General features: G+C 45.5%; 1 protein-coding gene across 2 annotated transcripts in view; it reads right to left on the reverse strand.

Annotated features, from left to right (window-relative positions):
- Positions 1-413: 413 nt before the first annotated feature.
- Positions 414-20,060, reverse strand: part of GLT1D1 (glycosyltransferase 1 domain containing 1) — a 117,514-nt gene continuing 97,867 nt past the window's right edge. The window contains exon 12 of one of the 2 annotated variants that reach the window (XM_005217659.5): positions 414-2,373. In XM_005217659.5, coding sequence (XP_005217716.1) covers positions 2,212-2,373 — 162 coding nt within the window. In that variant the 3' untranslated portion in view covers positions 414-2,211. The remainder of the gene's footprint in view (positions 2,374-20,060) is intronic. The other variant, NM_001192447.1, reaches the window with a different exon arrangement.

Below are 20,060 nucleotides of genomic sequence, written 5' to 3' on the forward strand. Positions count from 1 at the left end.
CCATCACACCAATTGCAAGTCAGGTACGAGCAGTGCCTCTTTGCTAGAGAACACCATGCTGCGTTAAATGCAATTTCCCTCCACATGGGAAGGTTATAGTATCTTAGTTCTATCTGGAAATTGACTCGTTGAGTCATCCAAACCTGTACATCAGCAAATTGGAAACTATACGCAAAATGTTTAAACATAAAGTTAACGGAGTATGAAACTGAGAGCATCTAGAACATTTACAGAAAAGCATTCTTTTTACGTCTATACTTCAGTATTAAAATAGCAATTGTATTTTAAACCCTTCTTAATGAATTGTGTCAGTGTACTAATATCTGCTTTTAAAGTGCAGGAACTGGAGGGTGGGGTGGGTCTAGTTCTTGTTGAATCAGGCTCACAAAAGGAACACACAGGGACTCTTGCTGTACAGCAGACGGTGACACTTTATTCATTTAAAAACATGCCCTTCCCCAAAGGGCATGAGGCATGTGTGTATGTTTCTATAAAGATATGGATGAACTATGCTGAGGTTCAGTGGAGCCAAGCACATACAATATCATTCAACCAGGATGAGAGCAGAGACTCCCAATGACCAGTATTTTATCAGCAGCAGCATCACTGGTCAGTACCCAGGACAACACTTGGCCTTTTCTTAGGTTGGCATCACTGATTCCAAACTCAGATGGATCTGTCCACTAGGGGTTTGGACTCTGTTTCTCCCTTCCTCTCTTCTCTATGGCCATAAGGGAGCCCCAACTCTCATGACCCTCAGATGCCACCAAAAAAAAAAAAAAAAAAAAGGAGGAGGGTGGTGATGGGTATTTTTAGAGAATCCTGGGCATGAGGAGCAGGTTTACCAGATAACTGCCTTTGGGAAGGTACTCTGTTGTGAGATTGAGGGGTAGGATTAAACTGGAAATGACACGGAACAGAATCTATAAATTCGCTGTTCTCATCTCCACATCATCAGCACCAGAGTTTAAGGTGTTCAGTCAGAGCCTTCCTCTTTTAGGTTTGGTTGTTTATAAAGACAGGATGGTTGGAAAGAAAAAAGCCCAGGATGTTGTGAAGTCTGAAGCAAAGACAGCGTGGGTCTTTCTGCCCCCTCCAGGGTCTGCGGGCATCAGAACAAACCCTAAGGAAACACTTCCTCGGATAGACTCAGAGCTGGCTTCATCTCCTCCTTTGGATCCTGTGGCTTCCAACTTTACACAAGAAACAGAGCATGTCACGCCCAGTCATCATGGAATGTCCACTGGAAAGCGGGGGTTTCAGGATCCAACAGAGGCAAATGCTGCCACCAAGGAAAAGAAGCACGGGGTTTGGGGGATGCCCACTGGTGTGGCCAGGGTGTCCTTACAGTGATGCGGACACTTGCTTAAACTCGCCCCATGTTGGATAAGGTCACCGGGACCCACGTGCCGGTCCTGAGACGGGCTGGAGGCTGGTGACCTGATCTCCACTCACTGCTGGGTCTCTGAGGCTGAGACCCTGATGCTGAACCCAGAGTCAGTTCCAGTGTCTTCCAGGCCATGGGTTGATGCGGCCTTAGTGCCAACTGATTTTCAAACCCAATTCGACTGGAGGTAGGTGGAGTCTACAGGGTGGGGGAGTGGGGGTGGTGCTGCCTGCTTATCTAAAGAGGTCCGGGCTATCTTACATGACGATTACACACAGCCCTGCTTCCGGTGTTCAGAGATGCAAACCTGCAGAGCCTGGGGGTGCAGCCAGACATGTGTCAGCCCTAGATTTGCTGCAGGATCTGTACCATGTTAAAAATCGCTGCCAGAACCCCTCTCAGCTGACATGTCTGATGTTTGCTTTTGCTCCTTGAGAAGGCAGTGATCATCAGAAGACAGGAGAGAGGTGTCTAACCCTGTGAGGGCTTTACAAAATAAGTCTTTGTTGGCCCTGCTGCTGCTAAGCTGCTAAGTCCTAGAACGTCCTAAAGCAGCTAATCCAACTCTCTCCCTGACTCCCCTTAAAACCAGTGACCCCGCCCCCACCCCAGTGAGGACTGCATCTCCAGGAGGTATGATCTGGAAGCACATCTGGGATGTTACTTGGAAGCACAGAGAGGTTTTTGGATGAATCGTCTTATGACTGATAGGTCTACGATTCCAATGAACTGGGCTTGGTTTGTACTGGCCAGGCCCCTTGCCCAGAGCTGTGTCCGGGGTATCCGCCCACGGCTGAGCGTCTCACAGTACCAGGCAGGTACTCTTAGTCCTCAGGGCTTCTCTCCAGCGTCCTGACCAGCTGCCTGTAGGTCTGTCTTTCCTCCTGCCACGAATGGTACTTTCTCACATACTCCCTTCCATTGGCCACGATTGTTTTTTCTAATGCCGGATCGCTAACCAGTCTCTTTGCCAGCTGAACAAACTCCTGCAAAGAAGGAGGTGGAGGAGAAAGAGAGGTAAGTAATTGGTAAAATGGGGGATGCAAACACATCTGAAAGCCCAGGTCGGCCTTTGCTCCTGGTCCCTCTTTTGCCCACCGCCCTTATTCTGGAAAAAAAATAGCCCTTCAGAGGGATGCAAGTTAGTGCAAACATTGGGACTGAATAAGAAATTACATACACAAACCACACACACGTGGGCACGTGTGCGCAAGGGTGAACAACGTGGAAAAATACTGGAGCCATCAATTATGCTTCCTCCATCTTTCTTTTCTAGATTGCCCAAATTTACTATTTCTTACAGTAACTGAATTCTTACAGTGACTCTTAGAGCCATAATTTCTTCCCTCCTTTGTACTCAGCTGGGAGATGAAGTCAGGTCTTACTCCAGGATCTGAGCTCCTATATTGTAGACAATAGTACCTCTGCCCAGTTTTGTTTTGTTTTTTTTCATTATATTCCTTCATCTTTTCTGGGCACAGAGCATGTCTTCAAATCATGGACATCATCTGACGGAGTGGAAAAGGTCAGGCTTCTATTGCAGATCTGGATACAAATCCTCTTTGAAACACGTAACTTAGCTGTGCAGCTTTGGGCAAACTAGTTAACCTCTGTGAGTCCCACACTGATCGTCTCCCAAGGGGCAGTGGGCACTTGACAGATAAGCCCTGCCCTGCCCCTGACTCCATCGGGGAAAGGGGATTTAACCAGCCTCAATTTTCTAGACTTTGCTTCTGGTGCTCAGCTTCAGAGCGAGGAAGTCTACATTGCTCTATGTTTATCCATACTTTTTGTAGACACTGATGCAATGAAAAACTGGCCACCTCTTTTAAGAATTAAAAGTAATTTTTTTGTTGTGGGTTCACTGTGAGCAGGGGGGATCTTAGTTCCCCGACCAGGGATCAAACCTGCACTCCCTGGATTTGAAGCACAGAGTCTTACCCAGTGGGCTGCCAGAGAAGTCCCCAGCCGCACACTTAGTTGCTCAGTCGTGTCTGACTCTTTGCAACCCCATGGACTGTAGCCCACCAGGCTCCTCTGTCCATGGGATTCTCCAGGCAAGAATACTGAAGTGGGCTGCCATTCCCTTCTCCAGGGGATCTTCCCAACCCAGGGATTGAACCCAGGTCTTCTGCATTGCAGGCAGATTCTTTATCACCTGAGCAACCAAGGAAGCCCAAAATAAAGTAAGACTGCCAGAGAAATCCCAAAGTAACCACTTTTTAATAAGGGTTTAAAGAGTTTAAGGGTTAAGGGTTTAATCAAAACCCTTCATAATTGGAAAGAATTAGAGTTGTTTTGATTGCTAAAGAGTATTCAGAGAGAGGAAGGGAACGTTCATTATTTATTATGCTTGCACATAAGTCAAAGCAGTGCTCATAAGCCAGGAGGCCTGCGTTTAAATTCACACCCTACCATTTTCTGGTTGGGTTGGTTGTTTTTTGATGCTGAGATGCATGAGCTATTTGTATATTTTGGAGAATAATCCCTTGTCAGTTAAAGAAAGTGAAAGTGATGTCTCTCAGTCGTGTCCAACTTTTGCGACCCCATGGACTGTAACCTACCAGGTTCCTCCATCCATGGGATTTTCCAGGCAAGAACACTGGAGTGGGTTGCCATTTCCTTCTCCAGGAGATCTTCCCGACCCAGGGATTGAAGCCGGGTCTCCTGCATTGTAGGCAGACACTTTATCATCTGAGCCACCAGTTAACTTGTTTGCAAATATTTTCTCCCATTCAGACAGTTGTCTTTTCATCTCATAGTTTCCTTTGCTGTGCAAAAGTCTTTAAGTTTAATTTGGTCCCATTTGTTTAATTTTTTTGTTGTTGTTACTCTAGGAGGTGGGTCAAAAAAATATCTTGCTGTGATTTATGTCCGAGAGGAGGTGGATAAAGAAGATGTGGTACAAATATACAATGGAATATTACTCAGCCCTAAAAAGGAACAAAACTGTGCCATTTGCAGAGATGTGGATGGACCCAGAGGCTATCATACAGAGTAAAGTAAGTCAGAAGGAGAAAAACAAATATCATATGATATAATGTGTATGTGGAATCTAGAAAAATTATACAGATGAACTTATCTGCAAAGCAGGAATAGAGTCACAGATATTGAGGACAAATTGGGAGATTGGGATTGACATACATACCAGACTGTGGTTAAAATAGGTAACTAACGAGAACCTACTGTGTAGCATAGGGAACTCTGCTTAGTGCCCTGTGGTGACCGAAATGGGAAGGAAATCCAAAAGAGAGGGGATATATGTATACATACAGCTGGTTCCCTTTGCTGTACAGTAGAAACTAACACACATTGCAAAGCAACTGTATTCCAATAAAAATTAATGAAGAACAATCACAGAAGTGATGCTGGATGCATTTTGCAACCTGAGACTCGGTTTCTTCATCCTTAAAATAGGAATAATAACTGTACCTAGGGCTTCCCAGGGAGGGGGTTCAGTGGTAAAGAATCTGCCTGCCAATGCAGGAGATGGAGGTTCGATCTCTGGGTCTGGAAGATCCCCTGGAGAATGGAATGACTACTCACTCCAGTATTCTTGCCTGGAGAATCCCATGGACAGAGGAGCCTGGCGGGGCTACAATCCATGGGATGGTTAAAAAGCTGGACACGGCTTAGCAACTAAACAACTAAAAAAAAAGTACCTGCTTTGTAGCATGCTGAAAGGATTTAATGAGTTTATACATAGAATTCAGGGCAGAGCCTAGCACAGACTTAGCTATCATTATTATTATGATTCGCCAACTTGTGTAAATTCCAATAAAACAACAGAGAGTAATACACAGTGCTTTGCTGTTTGCAAGGAACATCCACATACTCTCAAAATTATTGTTAATTAAACGTTGGATGATTTTTATAGCTAGCAATATAAATAGCAATATTTACAATAGAGTAGAATTTTATTTTTAAGCAGTATGCATACACTTTATGGTAAATTGGTGTTCTTTTTATAATAAAAATATAACATATTTATTCTCATCTCATAGGATAACAACATCCTTATTAAAGTTATTCTAGAGGCTTATAGCTTTGGTACATTATTTTAAGATGCTGGTCATATCTTTGATTTACCTGATACAGAGACTTTGGCTAAAATTCACCCCCCCCGCTTATGATTTCTATAGAATCTATGACCGTTTTACAACAGAGTCCTGAATGATAGAGTTTCTAGGAATAGGATGTGATAAAGCACACTGTTTATTCCTCTCTGCATGTGAGACTGAACAAAAAAAAAAAAAAAACACAGACTGAAATAAAGCAAGAGAGAGTCGGGCGAGGAGTGAGAAATGTCTTCGCCACTGGCATAGAACCCTGGATGCTGGCTGAAAGAAAAGAAAGAAGAAGAAAATCGCACTCTGGAATGTTGAGAGTCACTCTCTGAGGCCCTGAAATTTTTTTCTTCTGGGCTGAAACAGCTCCCCATTTCAACGAAGGCAATATTCTGAACACACTTGTGCGGACGATGAGAAAAGTATGTTGACACACTCTGTCATCCACTCTGTGCAAGGTGGTGGCCACAGCCCTTCCATCCCTTTCATGAACGTCTCTTTGCAATAGGACCTGCCCACTCCTCCTATAAAGTGGGAGGTCTATTTCCCCATCTCCTGAATCTAGGCTGGTCCTGGAATTTGCTTTTACTAACAGACTAGGTCAGAAGTAATGTTGTCTGACTTCCAAGCAAAGCTTCAAAAGGGCTTACAGCTCCCACCCTTGCCATCATGGGCCTCCGAGGTCACCCCACAAAGAAGCCTGAGATAGCCTCCTGAAGACAAAAGACCACTTCGACAAAGATGCCTGGCTACCACCTGCATCACCACCAGACACTCATCCTGTGGACCAAAGAACCATGCTATAAGAGCTGTAGCAAAACTCCCAGGGTCTTTCCTGGTGGCCCAGGGGTTAGGAGTCCATCTGCCAATGCATGGGACACAGGTTCGATCCCAGGTGTGGAAGGATCCCACATGCAGTGGAGCAACTAAGCCCATGCACCACAACTACTGAGCCCTCATGGCTAGAGCCTGTGCTCCGCAGCAAGAGAAGCCATCACAGATGGGAAGCCCGTGTGCCGCGACTAGAGAGTAGACCTTGCTGGCCACAGCTAGAGAAAGCCCAAGCGTGGCAACACAGACTCAGTGCAGCCAAAAATAAATAAAAATTTTTCAAAACATTCCAGGAAACAAGTACAAATGCCAACTCATCATCATCCCAACCAAAGCCCCACAGCGTCTATATACCTGTCAGCTGCAGAACTCTCCAGAACACTCACCATCTGACTGCCAAATCCTGGTTGGGAAGGGGAGTGTTCATCACTCATGTAATGATCTATTCTTGAAAATTACTCATGATAATAAGTTATGAGGCATTAAAAGGTGCATAGCAAAGAAGAACTAAACAGCCTCTTGATGAAAGTGAAAGAGAAGAGTGAAAACGTTGGCTTCAAACTCAACATTCAAAAAACTAAGATCATGGCATCCGGTCCCATCACTTCATGGCAAATAGATGAGGAAACAATGGAAAGTGTCAGACTTTATTTTCCTGGGATCCAAAATCACTGCAGATGGTGACTGCAGCCATGAAATTAAAAGACACTTGCTCCTTGGAAGAAAAGCTATGACCAACCTAAACAGCATATTAAAAAGCAGAGAAATTACTTTGCCAACAAAGGTTCATCTTGTCAAAGCTGTGGTTTTTTCCAGTAGCCATGTATGGATGTGAGAGTTGAACTAGAAAGAAAGCTGAGTGCCGAAGAACTGATGCTTTTGAACTGTAGTGTTGGAGAAGACTCTTGAGAGTCCCCTGGACTGCAAAGAGACCAAACCAGTCCATCCTAAAGGAGACCAGTCCTGAATATTCATTAGGAAGACTGATGCTGAAGCTGAAACTCCAATACTTTGGCCACCTGATGCAAAGAGCTGACTCATGGGAAAAGACCCTGATGCTGGGAAGGACTGAGGCAGGAGGAAAAGGGGATGACAGACGATGAGATGGTTGGATGGCATCACCGACTCCATGGACATGAGTTTGGGCAAGCTCCAGGAGTTGGTGATGGACAGGGAAGCCTGGCGTGCTGCAGTCCTTGGGGTTGCAAAGAGTCGGACATGATGGAGCCACTGAACTGTAACACTAGAACAAGTAAAAGAAAATAGAAACCAATATTAGGATCCCACATCTTAAAATCAGAGTTGGAAACTCAGGTGCCTGCCTCCTGGGCCCTGGCAGGGAAGAGTCAAACCCCAGTTACCTTGGTGAATAGAGGCCTCTGCTTGTCTCCACATTTCCTATGATCTTCAAGAGAAGTTGAAATTCTGAATATTTATTTAAAGGCACTCCATGTTAAATATCAACAGCTAATTCAAAATCTTAAGTATACAGCAAAACTAAACAAAACATGTTTGCAGACTAGATCTATCCCAGGACCAGCGGTGTGCAAACCCTGGCATAGGTTATAGGTTTCAAAAGTTTTTTTTAAAAAATCATGCAAATAAGTATAGTTTTGCTTTCATAATTATTCAATTAGTTGTTGACCATTTTCAGAGTTTTCTTCCTTTCTGAGTGGTGGAAAAACCGGTGGAAAAACTTCTCACTGAGAAATAAGTCAGAGAGAGGACAATAAATACTATATGTAAGTTACAAGTGGAATCTAAAAAAATAAAATGAAGGAATGAATATAACAAAACAGACTCACAAATACAGAGACCAAACCAGTGGTTACCAGAGAGGAGAGGTAAGTGGGGAGAGGTGAGACAGGGGTATGGGATCAACAGGTATAAGCTGTTACAAAATAAACAAGCTACAAAGATATATTGTACAGCACAGGAAATACAGCCAATATTTTATAGTAATTTTAAATAGAATATAATGTGTAAAAATAATGAATCACTACACTGTACACTGGAGACTAATGTAATATTGTAAATCAACTATATTTCGATTAATTTTTTTTTTTTAATCACTGAATCCTTTCGACCTGCCTTGTTGCCCTGATGCAACTGTCAGATCCAGGGCATGAGAAGCTGTCCATTTCACAGGATGGATAGTTAGACCTCTGTTGGGAGCCTTCACGTAACCACGTCAGCTGAAAGCCATGGGGCAGAGGAAAACCCCTCAACAAGAAACAAATGACCCACGCGGAGAGAACATGAGAGCTAGCAGACTGAACATGGGCTGGTTCTAAAGAACATTGCATTCCAACAACCTTCTGTGAGTGACACATATTTATTCTTACTGGAAGAGCAAAAGTCAATCACATAAAAACTCTGCATTTCAGGCTCGGGGTGTATGTTCAATTAAACAGCCCCAAAGCTGCTTCTGCAGATGCTTTGAATATAACTCACTGATGGGAGAAATTGACAAGGAGCTTTCTGAAGACTGACAGAAGTGCTGTCATTAAGACTGTGGTTTTCCCCGGGGCTTTCTTGCATGGAATCCTGCAGTTAATTAAGGTTTTGTCTGTACCTCTGGTTCTCAAACTTTGCCATAAGATTCTGATTGGATAGGTTGGGGGTGGGGTCCAGGAGTGTTGTCTTAGTCTGTTTGAGCAGAGACATCACTTAGGTCCATCTAGTCAAAGCTATGGTTTTTCCAGTAGTCATGTATGAATATGAGAGTTGGACCATAAAGAAGGCTGAGCGCCAAAGAATTGATGCTTTTGAACTGTGGTGTTGGAGAAGACTCTTGAGAGTTCCTTGGACAGCAAGGAGATCAAACCAGTCCAAACTAGAGGAAATAAACCCTGAATATTCGTTGGAGGGACTGATGCTGAAGTTGAAGCTCCAATACTTTGGCCACCTGATGCAAAGAGTTGACTCACTGGAAGAGAAGCTGATGCTGGGAAATACTGAGGGCAGGAGAAGGGGGCAACAGAGGATGAGATGATTGGATGGCATCATTGACTCAATGAACATGAGTTTGAGCAAACTCTGGGAGACAGTGAAGGACAGGGAAGCCTGGCATGCTACAGTCCACGGGGTCTCAAAGAGTGGGACATGACTCAACAACAACAACAATAGAATATTAGAGGCTGGGCAGGCTGAGGGGTTGGGGGTCGGGCGCAGCTCATAAATGGCAAACATTTACTTCACATAGTTCTGGAGGCTGAAAGGATCTGCTTCTTAATTCATAGATGGCCGTTTTCTCATTATAATCTCATGTGGCAGAAGGAATCAGAGCTCTTTGTGGGGTCCTTTTTAAAAAATTGGTTAATTTTCAGCTGCGATGGGTCTTCATTGCTGCATGCAGGCTTTCTCTAGTTGCATTGAGCAGGGCTATTCTTTGCTGCAGTGTGACAGCGTCTCCTTGTGGGGGCTTCTTTTGTTGCCGAGCACAGGGTCTAGGCACAAGGGCTTCAGGAGTTGCAGCTTGCGGGCTCTAGAGAGCAAGGGCTCAGTGGTTGCATTGCATGAGCTCAGCTGCCCCTCGGCATATGGAATCTTTCCAGAGCAGGGACTGAACCTGTGTCCCCTGCATTGGCAGGCAGATTCTTAACCACTGGACCACGAGGGAAGTCCACGTACGGTCTTTTTTATTAGGGCTCTAACTCCATTCATGAGGACCCCACCTTCACATCCTAATGGACTATTGGAGGCCCCACCTCCTAACACCATCACAGGAGAGGTTAGAATTTCAACATGTGGATTTGGGGGTGAGTGTGTGGAGGCAAAAACATTTGGTCCATAACACATGTGTGTTTTCCAATAGTTCTCCACCCCTCCCCAGGTGATTCTGGCCTAAGATGGACCACTGTGCCTACCTTATTTTACACAAGTTATTAGGCCACAGAATAGATTGATCTTATTGGAAACTGTCAGTAATGAGAATCCCACTTCAAGATCCATCTAGAAAAGTCTGTTTTTCTTATGTGCAACACCATTCATTGGTCTAGTGTTAAGCTCTAGCTAAATGCCACATTTCACAACGATGGGTATGTAAACACGGTCACATAATACTCCCAACTGTCTGCATATATTAGCTATTCTCTCGACTCCTGCCATTAAGTAAAGTGGGGGCCACTCATAAGAACGTACAAATAGTATTGGAATTACTCAGCATAAACCTCCAGCCTGTGTGTGTGCTAAGTAGCTTCAGTCGTGTCCGACTCTTTCCGACTCCATGGACTATAGCCTGCGAGGCTCCTCTGTCCATGGGATTCTCCAGGCAAGAATAGAGGAGTGGGTTGCCATGCCCTCCTCCAGGGGATCTTCCTGACCCAGGAATCAAACTCGTATCTCTTATTTCTCCTGCATTGGCAGACAGGTTCTTTACCACTAGCGCCACCTGGGAAGCCCAAACCCCCAGCTTCTCATTTTTTAATTGAAGTGTAGTTGGTTTACAATCTTGTATTAGTATCTGGTGCACAGCAAAGCGATTCAGTTATACATATATATACATATTCTTTTTTGTATACTTTTTCATTATGGCTTATTACAAGATATTGAATCTAGTTCCCTGTGTCGTACAGCAAGACCTTATTGTTTATCTATTTTAGATATAGTCCTGTGGATCTGTTAGTCCCAAACTCCTAGTTTACCCCACCCCTTTCCCCTTTGGTAATCATAAATTTGTTTCCTATATCTGTGAGTCTATTTCTGTTTCATAAATAAGGTCATTTGTGCCATATATAGATTCCATATATAAGCAACATCACCTGATATTTTTCTTTGTCTGACTTCCTTTTCACTTATTCTGATGATCTCTGGGTCCATCCATGTTGCTATGGCATTGTTTCATTCTTTTTTATGGCCGAGTAGTATTCCATTGTATGTATGTCCCCACAGCTTCTTCATCCATTCATCTGTCGATGGACACGTGTTGCTTTTATGTCCTGGCCATTGTGAATAGTGCCGCTATGAACGCTGGGGTGCACGTATCTTTTCTGATACATGAGTGCCATGGGCCACTTGGTGAGAAAGTGAACCGCCTTTCAATTCTCTTCCATGCCTGGTTGAGTCAGGCAGAAGACCTCAGTGAGGTGCCAGCCTGTTCCCTAACTTCTCAACGATGACTCCTGATGTCTGTAGCCAAAAGCCTTCCGTGGTGGCCAGAATCAGGCAGAATTTGACAACAGCCGACACTGATCACGTTTCAGCGTTCAGGATTTTGGGTTACGTATGTGTGTGCCCAGTTGCTTCAGTCGTATCCAATTCTTTGAGACCCTATGGATCTTAGCCTGTCAGGCTCCTCTGCCCACAGGGATTCTCCAGGCAAGAATACTGGAGTGGGTTGCCGTGCCCTCCTCCCGGGGATCTTCCTGGCCCAGGGATTGAACCGTCGTCTCCTGTGCCTACTGCATTGAAGGCAATTTCTTTACCTACTGAGCCATCCGTGAAGCCCAATAAGATGCTTAAGTATCCTCCAGCAGGTCTAAGACGGAGCCCCGTAAACAACACAATGAAACTTCCGACTCAAACTATGAATAGTCCCACCCAGCAGGACAAACAAAGCCACAAATAACTTCACATCAGCTCAGATAGGAGTTTCCTGCCAAGGGAGTTTTGGCACCCAATTTACTAAAAATAAAATTGTTTTTTCAAGTGTTTTTTGGAACTTTGGAATTGCAGGAAAAGGGCACGAACTCTGTGCTATGACTACGACTCCTTTCACAGAAACATGGGGCACAGAGAGGTCCAGGAACCTGCCCAAGGTAACACAGCAGGAAGTATCAGAAACGGGAAGTAAGCTTGGACCATGCAGCCCCAGAGCCAAGGTTGCTTCACAGCAGGATGGAGTAAGTCCACGGATCCACAGGACTTGGGACCTGCTGAGGAAGCTAAAGCCAAGGATGGTGGACATTCTCTCTCTTGCTTCCCAGATTCCTCTCAGAGCATCAGCTCAAATATACAAGCTGGCAGAACATTGCCCTTGCTATACTGGCAGCTCTGGAGGCAGGGAAGAGGAGGATGGAAGGAAGGAAAGGGAAGAAAATGAGGAACGGCTTTGGAGAGAAGAGGTGGACTCCGGAGATGGTTCTGGTGGACACGTTACCAGCAGTCAAATGTCAGAGGGAAAGAGCAAAACCCAGAAGAAATGTGCAAGTTAATCTGCAGTTAAGTCATCCTGGTCATGATTTGGGGAGATGCCATGAGCATGACTTTGACAGTGTCACCCAAGGATCACTGACTTCAGCGAGGACGTGGAAAGAACCACCTAAGGAGGGACACCTCAAAGTCCAGGCAGAGCTCAGGGGCCAAAGCTGTCATCGGCTACTTTGCAAAGAAAACAGGGAAAGACAGTAGTTCAATCACACCTGGACAGCGCGTGGCGTACAGTCACATCATACTTAAATAACCGAAGGTGTTTACCAGAAAGATGATCCCTTTAATGCCCTGGTCTAAGTACGTCTCCCACTAGTTACTGGGCACCCATCTGTGCCAGAACCATCACGAGGGGGCTGCATGAAAAACCAGCATGACTGCCACCCTGGGGGGCATCCAGCCTGGGGTGGGGGTGGGGAAGTGAGGCTGTGGACAATAAAAGCAACTGTGCATGTCTGAACTGTGCAGAGGGTTATGGAGGAAAAATACAGGGTAGGGGGATAGACAATATGGGGTGGGGATGAGGTGATAAGTTGGGGGCCACCAAAAGCCTCTCAAGAAAGAGACAGTTTAGTCGAAGGGGAAGGATGCTCCCGGGGGCCTGGATGTGGGTGGAACCGGGCGGGAGCAAGGGGCAGGGAAATCAGAGCAGGAGAGTGAGGGGGCTGACGGGGGCCTGGGGAACTGAGATGGGAGCTGCATTTTCTCTGCAGCCACGGGAAGTCACCCAGGGCTTTTCTACTGGAATGGATGGACAGGATCTGAGTTTTTTTTTGTTTTTTTTTTTTAATTTGTTTTTTTAAAGATTTATTTGTATGTGTTGGCTATTGTGGGTCTTCCTTGCTGCACACTGGCTTTCTCTAGTTGCAGGGAGGGGGGCTACTCTTTAGTTGTGGTCCGCAGGCTTCTCATTGTGGTGGCTTCTCTTGTCGCGAAGCACAGACTCTAGGCGTGCTGGCTTCAGTAGTTGTGGCCCACGGGCTTAGTTGCTCTGTGGCATGTAGGATATTCCCACACCAGGGATGGAACCTGTGTCCCCTGCATTGGAAGGCAGATTCTTAACCACTGGACCACCTCGAAAGTCCCAAGATCTGCATTGTATAAAGGTCCCTTTGGCGGCCAGGAGGAGAGTGCATAGGTGGAATGGCGGAGGCTGTTATAACCATCCAGACAAGACCCAGTCATGCCTCCAAAGAGTCCCGGTTGAGCAGTATTCTGGGGACAGAGTGCCCGAGAGACAGACAGAAGCAGCACAGATACAGAGGTGCGGGGCTCCTGGTGTGTGCTCACTGCCTCACTTGCTGCAGACAAAGGTGGAAGCCCCTGGGAAGGGGGCTTGAGTCGGCTGCCAGGGTCCCCCTTCCTTCTCCTATAGGATCACCCCTCGTGCCTGCAGTCCCCAAAGATCCTAAACAGGCCATCTGGCTGAATTCTGCAAGTGCTAAGAAGTCACCGGCATCTCTTTGCTCTGAACTCCAGGATCAACTTCAAAGGCACCTACAGGGCTGATTGCTAGAGCAAGCTGTGCACCACATTTGCTGTCCCGATATCTAGTCACTAGAAGAGTCCACCAGGCCCCTGGTAAGAGGAGCTCACAGAGTGGCGGGCAGGGAATTGGCTGGCAGCTCTGGGGACAGATGGGCTTCCCTGATAGCTCAGTTGGTAAAGAATCCACCTGCAATGCAGGAGACCCCGGTTTGATTCCTGGGTGGGGAAGATCCACTGAAGAAAGGATAGGCTACCCATTCCAGTATTCTTGGGCTTCCCTTGTGGCTGAGCTGGTAAAGAATCTGCCTGCAAAGCAGAAGACTTGGATTCGATCCCTGGGTTGGGAAGATCCCCTGGAGAAGGGAAAGGCTACACACTCCAGTATCCTGGCCTGGAGAATTGCATGGACTGTATAGTCCAAGGGGTCGCAAAGAGTTGGACAAGACTGAGCGACTTACTTCACTCACTGGGGACAGAGGGTCCCTTCAGTGTGGTCAGGCCAGGTCACAAAGGCCACTCTCCTAACTGCAAGCCCCCTAACTACAATGACGTTTTTTAAAATACTTATTTATTTGGCTGTGCTAGTCTTAGTTGTGGCACACTGGATCTTTAGTTCTGACATGCAAACTCTTAGTTGCAGCATGTGGGATCTAGTTCCCTGACCAGGGACTGAACCCCTACATTGGGAGCATGGAGTCTTAGCCACCAGACCACCAGAGAACTCCCCAGTTACTTGTTTTTAAAAAAGAAAAAATCTAATTCTATTGCATGTTGCATAGATTGCAAAACAGTTATTCCTCTTAAAGTATGTTGAATGGGTATTGTTTACACACGGACACATATTCTGCATCATGGTGACTAGGGATGGTCAAAGCCTTGAAATTGAATATATTAATATTTAATGAAGTAACTAAAAACTCTCACTTTCAAAAAACAAAGCCCCCAAACTATAATGTACTTGCTCACAAGCAGAGAGGACCTGCACAGCGGGTGGGTCCCAGAAGCCCACATGTAGCCTGTGAGAAGCAGGCCACCGGCAGAGGTGAGGCCAGAAGGCCAAGTCCGAGATGCTTTCTCCTGCCCTGGAAAGGCAAATGAAGACTCTACAGTTGGGGGGAAAAAAAAAAAAAAACTGTCCCGTATTTCTCCTATTTTAGGGGAATGTCAGACTTTGCCTGATGGCCTGAAGCAAGACCCTGGACCAGAACCAGGAAGAGCCTGTGCTCCATCCCTGATCCACTGCGTGGCCTGGCCTGGCCTTTCCTGAGCATTGAGCCCCACCTGGTGGCTCTGCGCTCGTCTTCACCTGGCCAAGTCTGGCTCTGTGCAGCATCACTCAGTGCTGTGCCCACCTGGGGCATCCCTTGCCATCTGTGTCTTTCTGATCCCACAGACCAGCCACAGGCAAAGAAGCCAAAGAGGACTGGGACTTAGAAAGACGTCCGCTTTCCCCAGGGACTTGGACAAAATCATGAGCAGAATCCTTTTAGAGGACGGTCCTATGGAAAAGTGTCCCTTCTCTCCCCAGACGAGAGAAGGGGAGGGAGGGAGAGCGTTGGAGAGGGAGGCAGAGACTGAAAGAGAGACACAGACGTGTGGCAGGGAGGCTGAGACACAGATAGAGGGAGAGAGACAGAGACAGAGGCAAAGTCAAAAACAGACAGCGATAAAGGAGAGGCAGAGAGACACAGAGAGGAGGAGAGACCCACACAGACACAAAGTGGAGGGGGATCCAGAGACACAGACCCAGACACAGAGAAAGAGAGAGACACACACAGACAGAAGAGGGAGAGTCAGAGAGTGAGAGACAGAGACAAAGGCAGAGACAAGGACATACAGAGACAGAAGGAGAAACAGAGACAGAGAAAGGAGAGACAGAGGGAGTGCAAGACAAAGAGAGACATGGAAGCAGAGGAGAGACAGACAGAGGGAGAGGTGGCCACAGGAGGAATCCTGTGCAAAGGCTCTCAGGAACGGCTGAGCAGACTCTGCCATCAGGCTGCGGGTTCGAGTCCCCGCCCCACCACCTCCAGCCTGTGTGGGGTACTCGTGAGAAATAATAAGAGAAATGGGCACAGTTCCTCCAAGGGCACCCAGCACCCAGAGGAGGTCAGGCAGGGACCACCTGCCCCATCACTCACTCCCTCTCCTGAGAGCAGTTCCACCAGGCACGCAGCCCCACCACCCACTCTGCGCTCTGGAAGTGTGGCCAGTGCAGGCGGCGAGGAACCGCATTTTTAATTATTCACTTGAGTGGACTTAAATTTAAATTTTAAAACTGGTGCTCGAGTCAGGTATTGCAAAGCTTTTCAAGTGTATTGGAACAGCCTGCATACGCGCATCTACTTTCCCAACTGCAAACGGTATGGAGTCTCAATGCAAACCAAGTAGTTCAATACAAATTTAATCTCCAGATGGAGATGAGCTGGTGTGTAAAATACACACAAGATTTCAGAGACTTAAAAAAAAAAAAAAAGAATGTAAAGATCTCATTAAACAGTATTCATACCGGGTTTCCCTAGTGGTCGAGTGGTTGGGAGTCCACTGGCCAATGCAGGGACATGGGTTTGATCCCTCGTCCAGGAAGATCCCACATGGTGCAGAGCAACTAAGCTTGTGCGCCACAACTGCTGAAGCCCACATGCCTAGAGCTGGTGCTCTGCAACAAGAGAAGCCACTGCAATGAGAAGCCTGCTCACTGCAACAAAGAGAAGCCCCCGTTCACTGAAACTAGAGAAAGTTCAGACGCAACAACGAAGAACCAGAGCAACCATAAATAAATCTTTTAACAAAATATTTATATCGATTACATGTTGAGAGGATGCAAGTTTGGCTAGATGGAGCTAAATAAAACATATTGTCTTATTGATATGAATTTCATCTGTTTCTTTTTATTTTCTTTGAACGTGGCTATTAGGAAATTGTAACTCCTACACGTGGTTGGACTCACCCTGGTCCCGGGACAAATACCAGCCATGCACCTGATCCCAGATTTTCAATCAGACAGTCATTTTGTTCAAGGTGCAAAGCTGTCATCTCAGCATAATTATCAATAGCACCCTCTTTGAGACTTCACTGGCAGTCCAGTGATTAAGACTCTGCACTTCCAATACATGGGACATGGATTTAATCCCTGGTCAGGGAAATAAGACCCCACATGCTGCAAAGTGTGGCCAAAAGTTTAAACACAAATAATAACACCACTTTCACTCTCAAAGATATCCTGGTTTTGCACAATGAACAATATGGTCACCCTAAAGGGCAAATCCATATAAATAAATGTTATATTGACTTGGGATTTAGTTCGCCCTGGCCTTTGACTGTATGGATCATGACAAACTCTGGAAAATTTTTAAAGAGATGGGAATACCAGACCACCTGACCTGCTTATTGAGAAATCTATATGCAGGTCAGGAAGCAACAGTTAGAACTGGACATGGAACAGACTAGTTCCAAATAGGGAAAGGAGTACATCAAGGCTGTATATTGTCACCCCCCTTATTTAACTTACATGCAGAGTACATCATGAGAAACTCTGGGCTGGATGAAGTACAAGCTGGAATCAAGACTGCCGGGAGAAATATCAATAACCTCAGATATGCAGATGACACCACCCTTATGGCAGAAAGCAAGGAAGAACTAAAGAGCCTCTTGATGAAAGTGAAAAGAGGAAAGTGAAAAAGTTGGCTTCAAACTCAACATTCAGAAAACTAAGATCATGGCATCTGGTCCCATCACTTGATGGCAAATAGATGGGGAAACAGTGACAGACTTTATTTTTGGGGGGCTCCAAAATCACCGCAGATGGTGATTGCAGCCATGAAATTAAAAGACGCTTGCTCCTTGGAAGAAAAGCTATGACCAGCCTAGACAGCACATTAAAAAGCAGAGACATTACTTTGCCAACAAAGGTTCATCTTGTCAAAGCTATGGTTTTTCCAGTAATCATGTATGGATGTGAGAGTTGGACTATAAAGAAAGCTGAGTGCTGAAGAATTGATGTTTTTGAACTGTGTTGTTGGAGAAGACTTTTGAGAGTCCCTTGGACTGCAAGGAGATCAAACCAGTCCATCCTAAAGGAAATAAGTCCTGAATATTCACTGGAAGGACTGATGCTGAAGCTGAAATCCTAATACTTTGGCCACCTATGTGAAGAGCTGACTCATTTGAAAAGACTCTGATGCTGAGAAAGATTGAAGGCGGGAGGAAAAGGGGACGACAGAGGATGAGATGGTTGGATGGCATCACCGACTCAGTGGATATGAGTTTGAGTAAACTCCTGGAGCTGGCAATGGACAGGGTGGCCTGGCGTGCTGCAGTCTGTGGGGTCGCAAAGAGTCGGACACGACTGAGCGACTGAACTGAACTGAACTGAGTTTGCCCTGAGCTTCCTTTGGGCTTCAGTGGAAATCCGATCAACAGTGAACATTCATCTGTGCTTTTACATTTTGAAGGGACTGGTTGGGGGCTTATACATCATGTGTTAGTGCTAAGTTCACTCAGTCGTATCTGACTCTTTTCGACCCCGTGGGCTCTAGCCCTCCAGGCTCCTCTGTCCATGGGATTTTTCCAGGCGAGAACACTGGAGTGGGTTGCCGTGCCATCCTCCAGGGGATCTTCCCGACCCAGGGATCGAACCCACACCTCTTATGTCTCCTACATTGGCAGGCAGGTTCTTTACCACCAGCGCCTAATATCCAAGAATCCTAAATGTTTGACTAAAAAGTTAAAAATTTGCTTTACAAATATCATATATTGACGCATATATATGGAATCTAGAAAGATGGTACTGATGAGCCTATTCACAGGGCAGCAATGGAGATGCAGACATAGAGAACAGGCTTGTGGACAAGGTGGGGGAGAGGAAGGAGAGGGTGAGATGAATGGAGAGAATGGCAAACCAATATTGTAAAGCAATCATCAATCGAAAATAGATAGACAGAATTAAAAAGTTAAACACTTGTTTTGAATAAAAAGAGAAATGATATTTTGCATGACGCTGGCCAGATCTCACAAGGAGAACGTCTCGCTGTATTGAACCTAATTCCAGAGCTCTGCAGACTATATAGCTCCCAGGGGGCAGCCAATGACATCACCCAGCGGTCAGCACCGTGAATATGATTAACTCTGTATCCACACAGCTCTCCACTGAGACCAAGGACGGAATTCAACCCCACGTGCTTTCTGCTGTTCCCCAAAGACCAACATCATTATCTCCATCTTAAGGATCAAGGACTGAGTGCAGGAAGAAGAAATGTGTCCAGGATCACTCATATTTCGAGTGGAAAACTCAAGTTCCAAACACAGCCTGAAGGAGGCTGCTATGTCTCCGACATGCCTCACTTCTTCCAAACCTGAAACTTTGGATTGACTATCAAAGTTTGAAAATCAAACAGTCTTAGTAAAAGTGCATGATGAACACAAAGAAGAGAGGCCGGAACAAAATACATACATGATAAATGTTAGCTGTCATCATCATTATTACAAAAGTTATGATTTTCTTTACAGTTGCCTAAAAAACAAACAGAACCTCCCAGCAACATTAGTTTGGACCACACTTCAAAAGTCTGTCCTTGACAAAGAATATAGATTCACAGTTTCTATTAAATGTCAAATGGATTTTAATTCTGAAGCTATAAAATGGTGCCATAAAATAGCTCAGCTCTTTTCTTCCTAAAAAGAAAAAGAATGAGATTGTCGAGGTAACAACAACAAAAAAATCAATGTTTAGTAGGTTTGGAAAGCTTCATGTAAATTAAGGTTTTCCATGGTTGAGGTGTATAAAAACAGAGGTTATTTTGTTCCTACCACAGCTGAATATTTTTAATCATCATTTTGTTGAAAATCCAAAATATGACTTTTTGCATTTTATATGTATGTATGTGGCTTTCCCAGGTGGCTCAGTGGTAAAGAGTCTGCTTGCCTGCCAATGCAGGAGACACAAGAGACGAGGGTTTGATCCCTGGGTCGGGAAGATCTCCTAGAGTAGGAAATAGCAGCCCACTTTAGTATTTTTGCCTGGAAAATCCCATGGACAGAGGAGCCTGGCAGGCTACAGTTCATGGGGTTGCAAAGAGTTGGACAGGACAGAGCAAATGCACATGTGTGTACGTATGTATGTATCTATGTATATATGT

The sequence above is a fragment of the Bos taurus genome, chromosome 17, assembly GCF_002263795.3.
Source record: "Bos taurus isolate L1 Dominette 01449 registration number 42190680 breed Hereford chromosome 17, ARS-UCD2.0, whole genome shotgun sequence".
NCBI lineage: Eukaryota > Metazoa > Chordata > Mammalia > Artiodactyla > Bovidae > Bos > Bos taurus.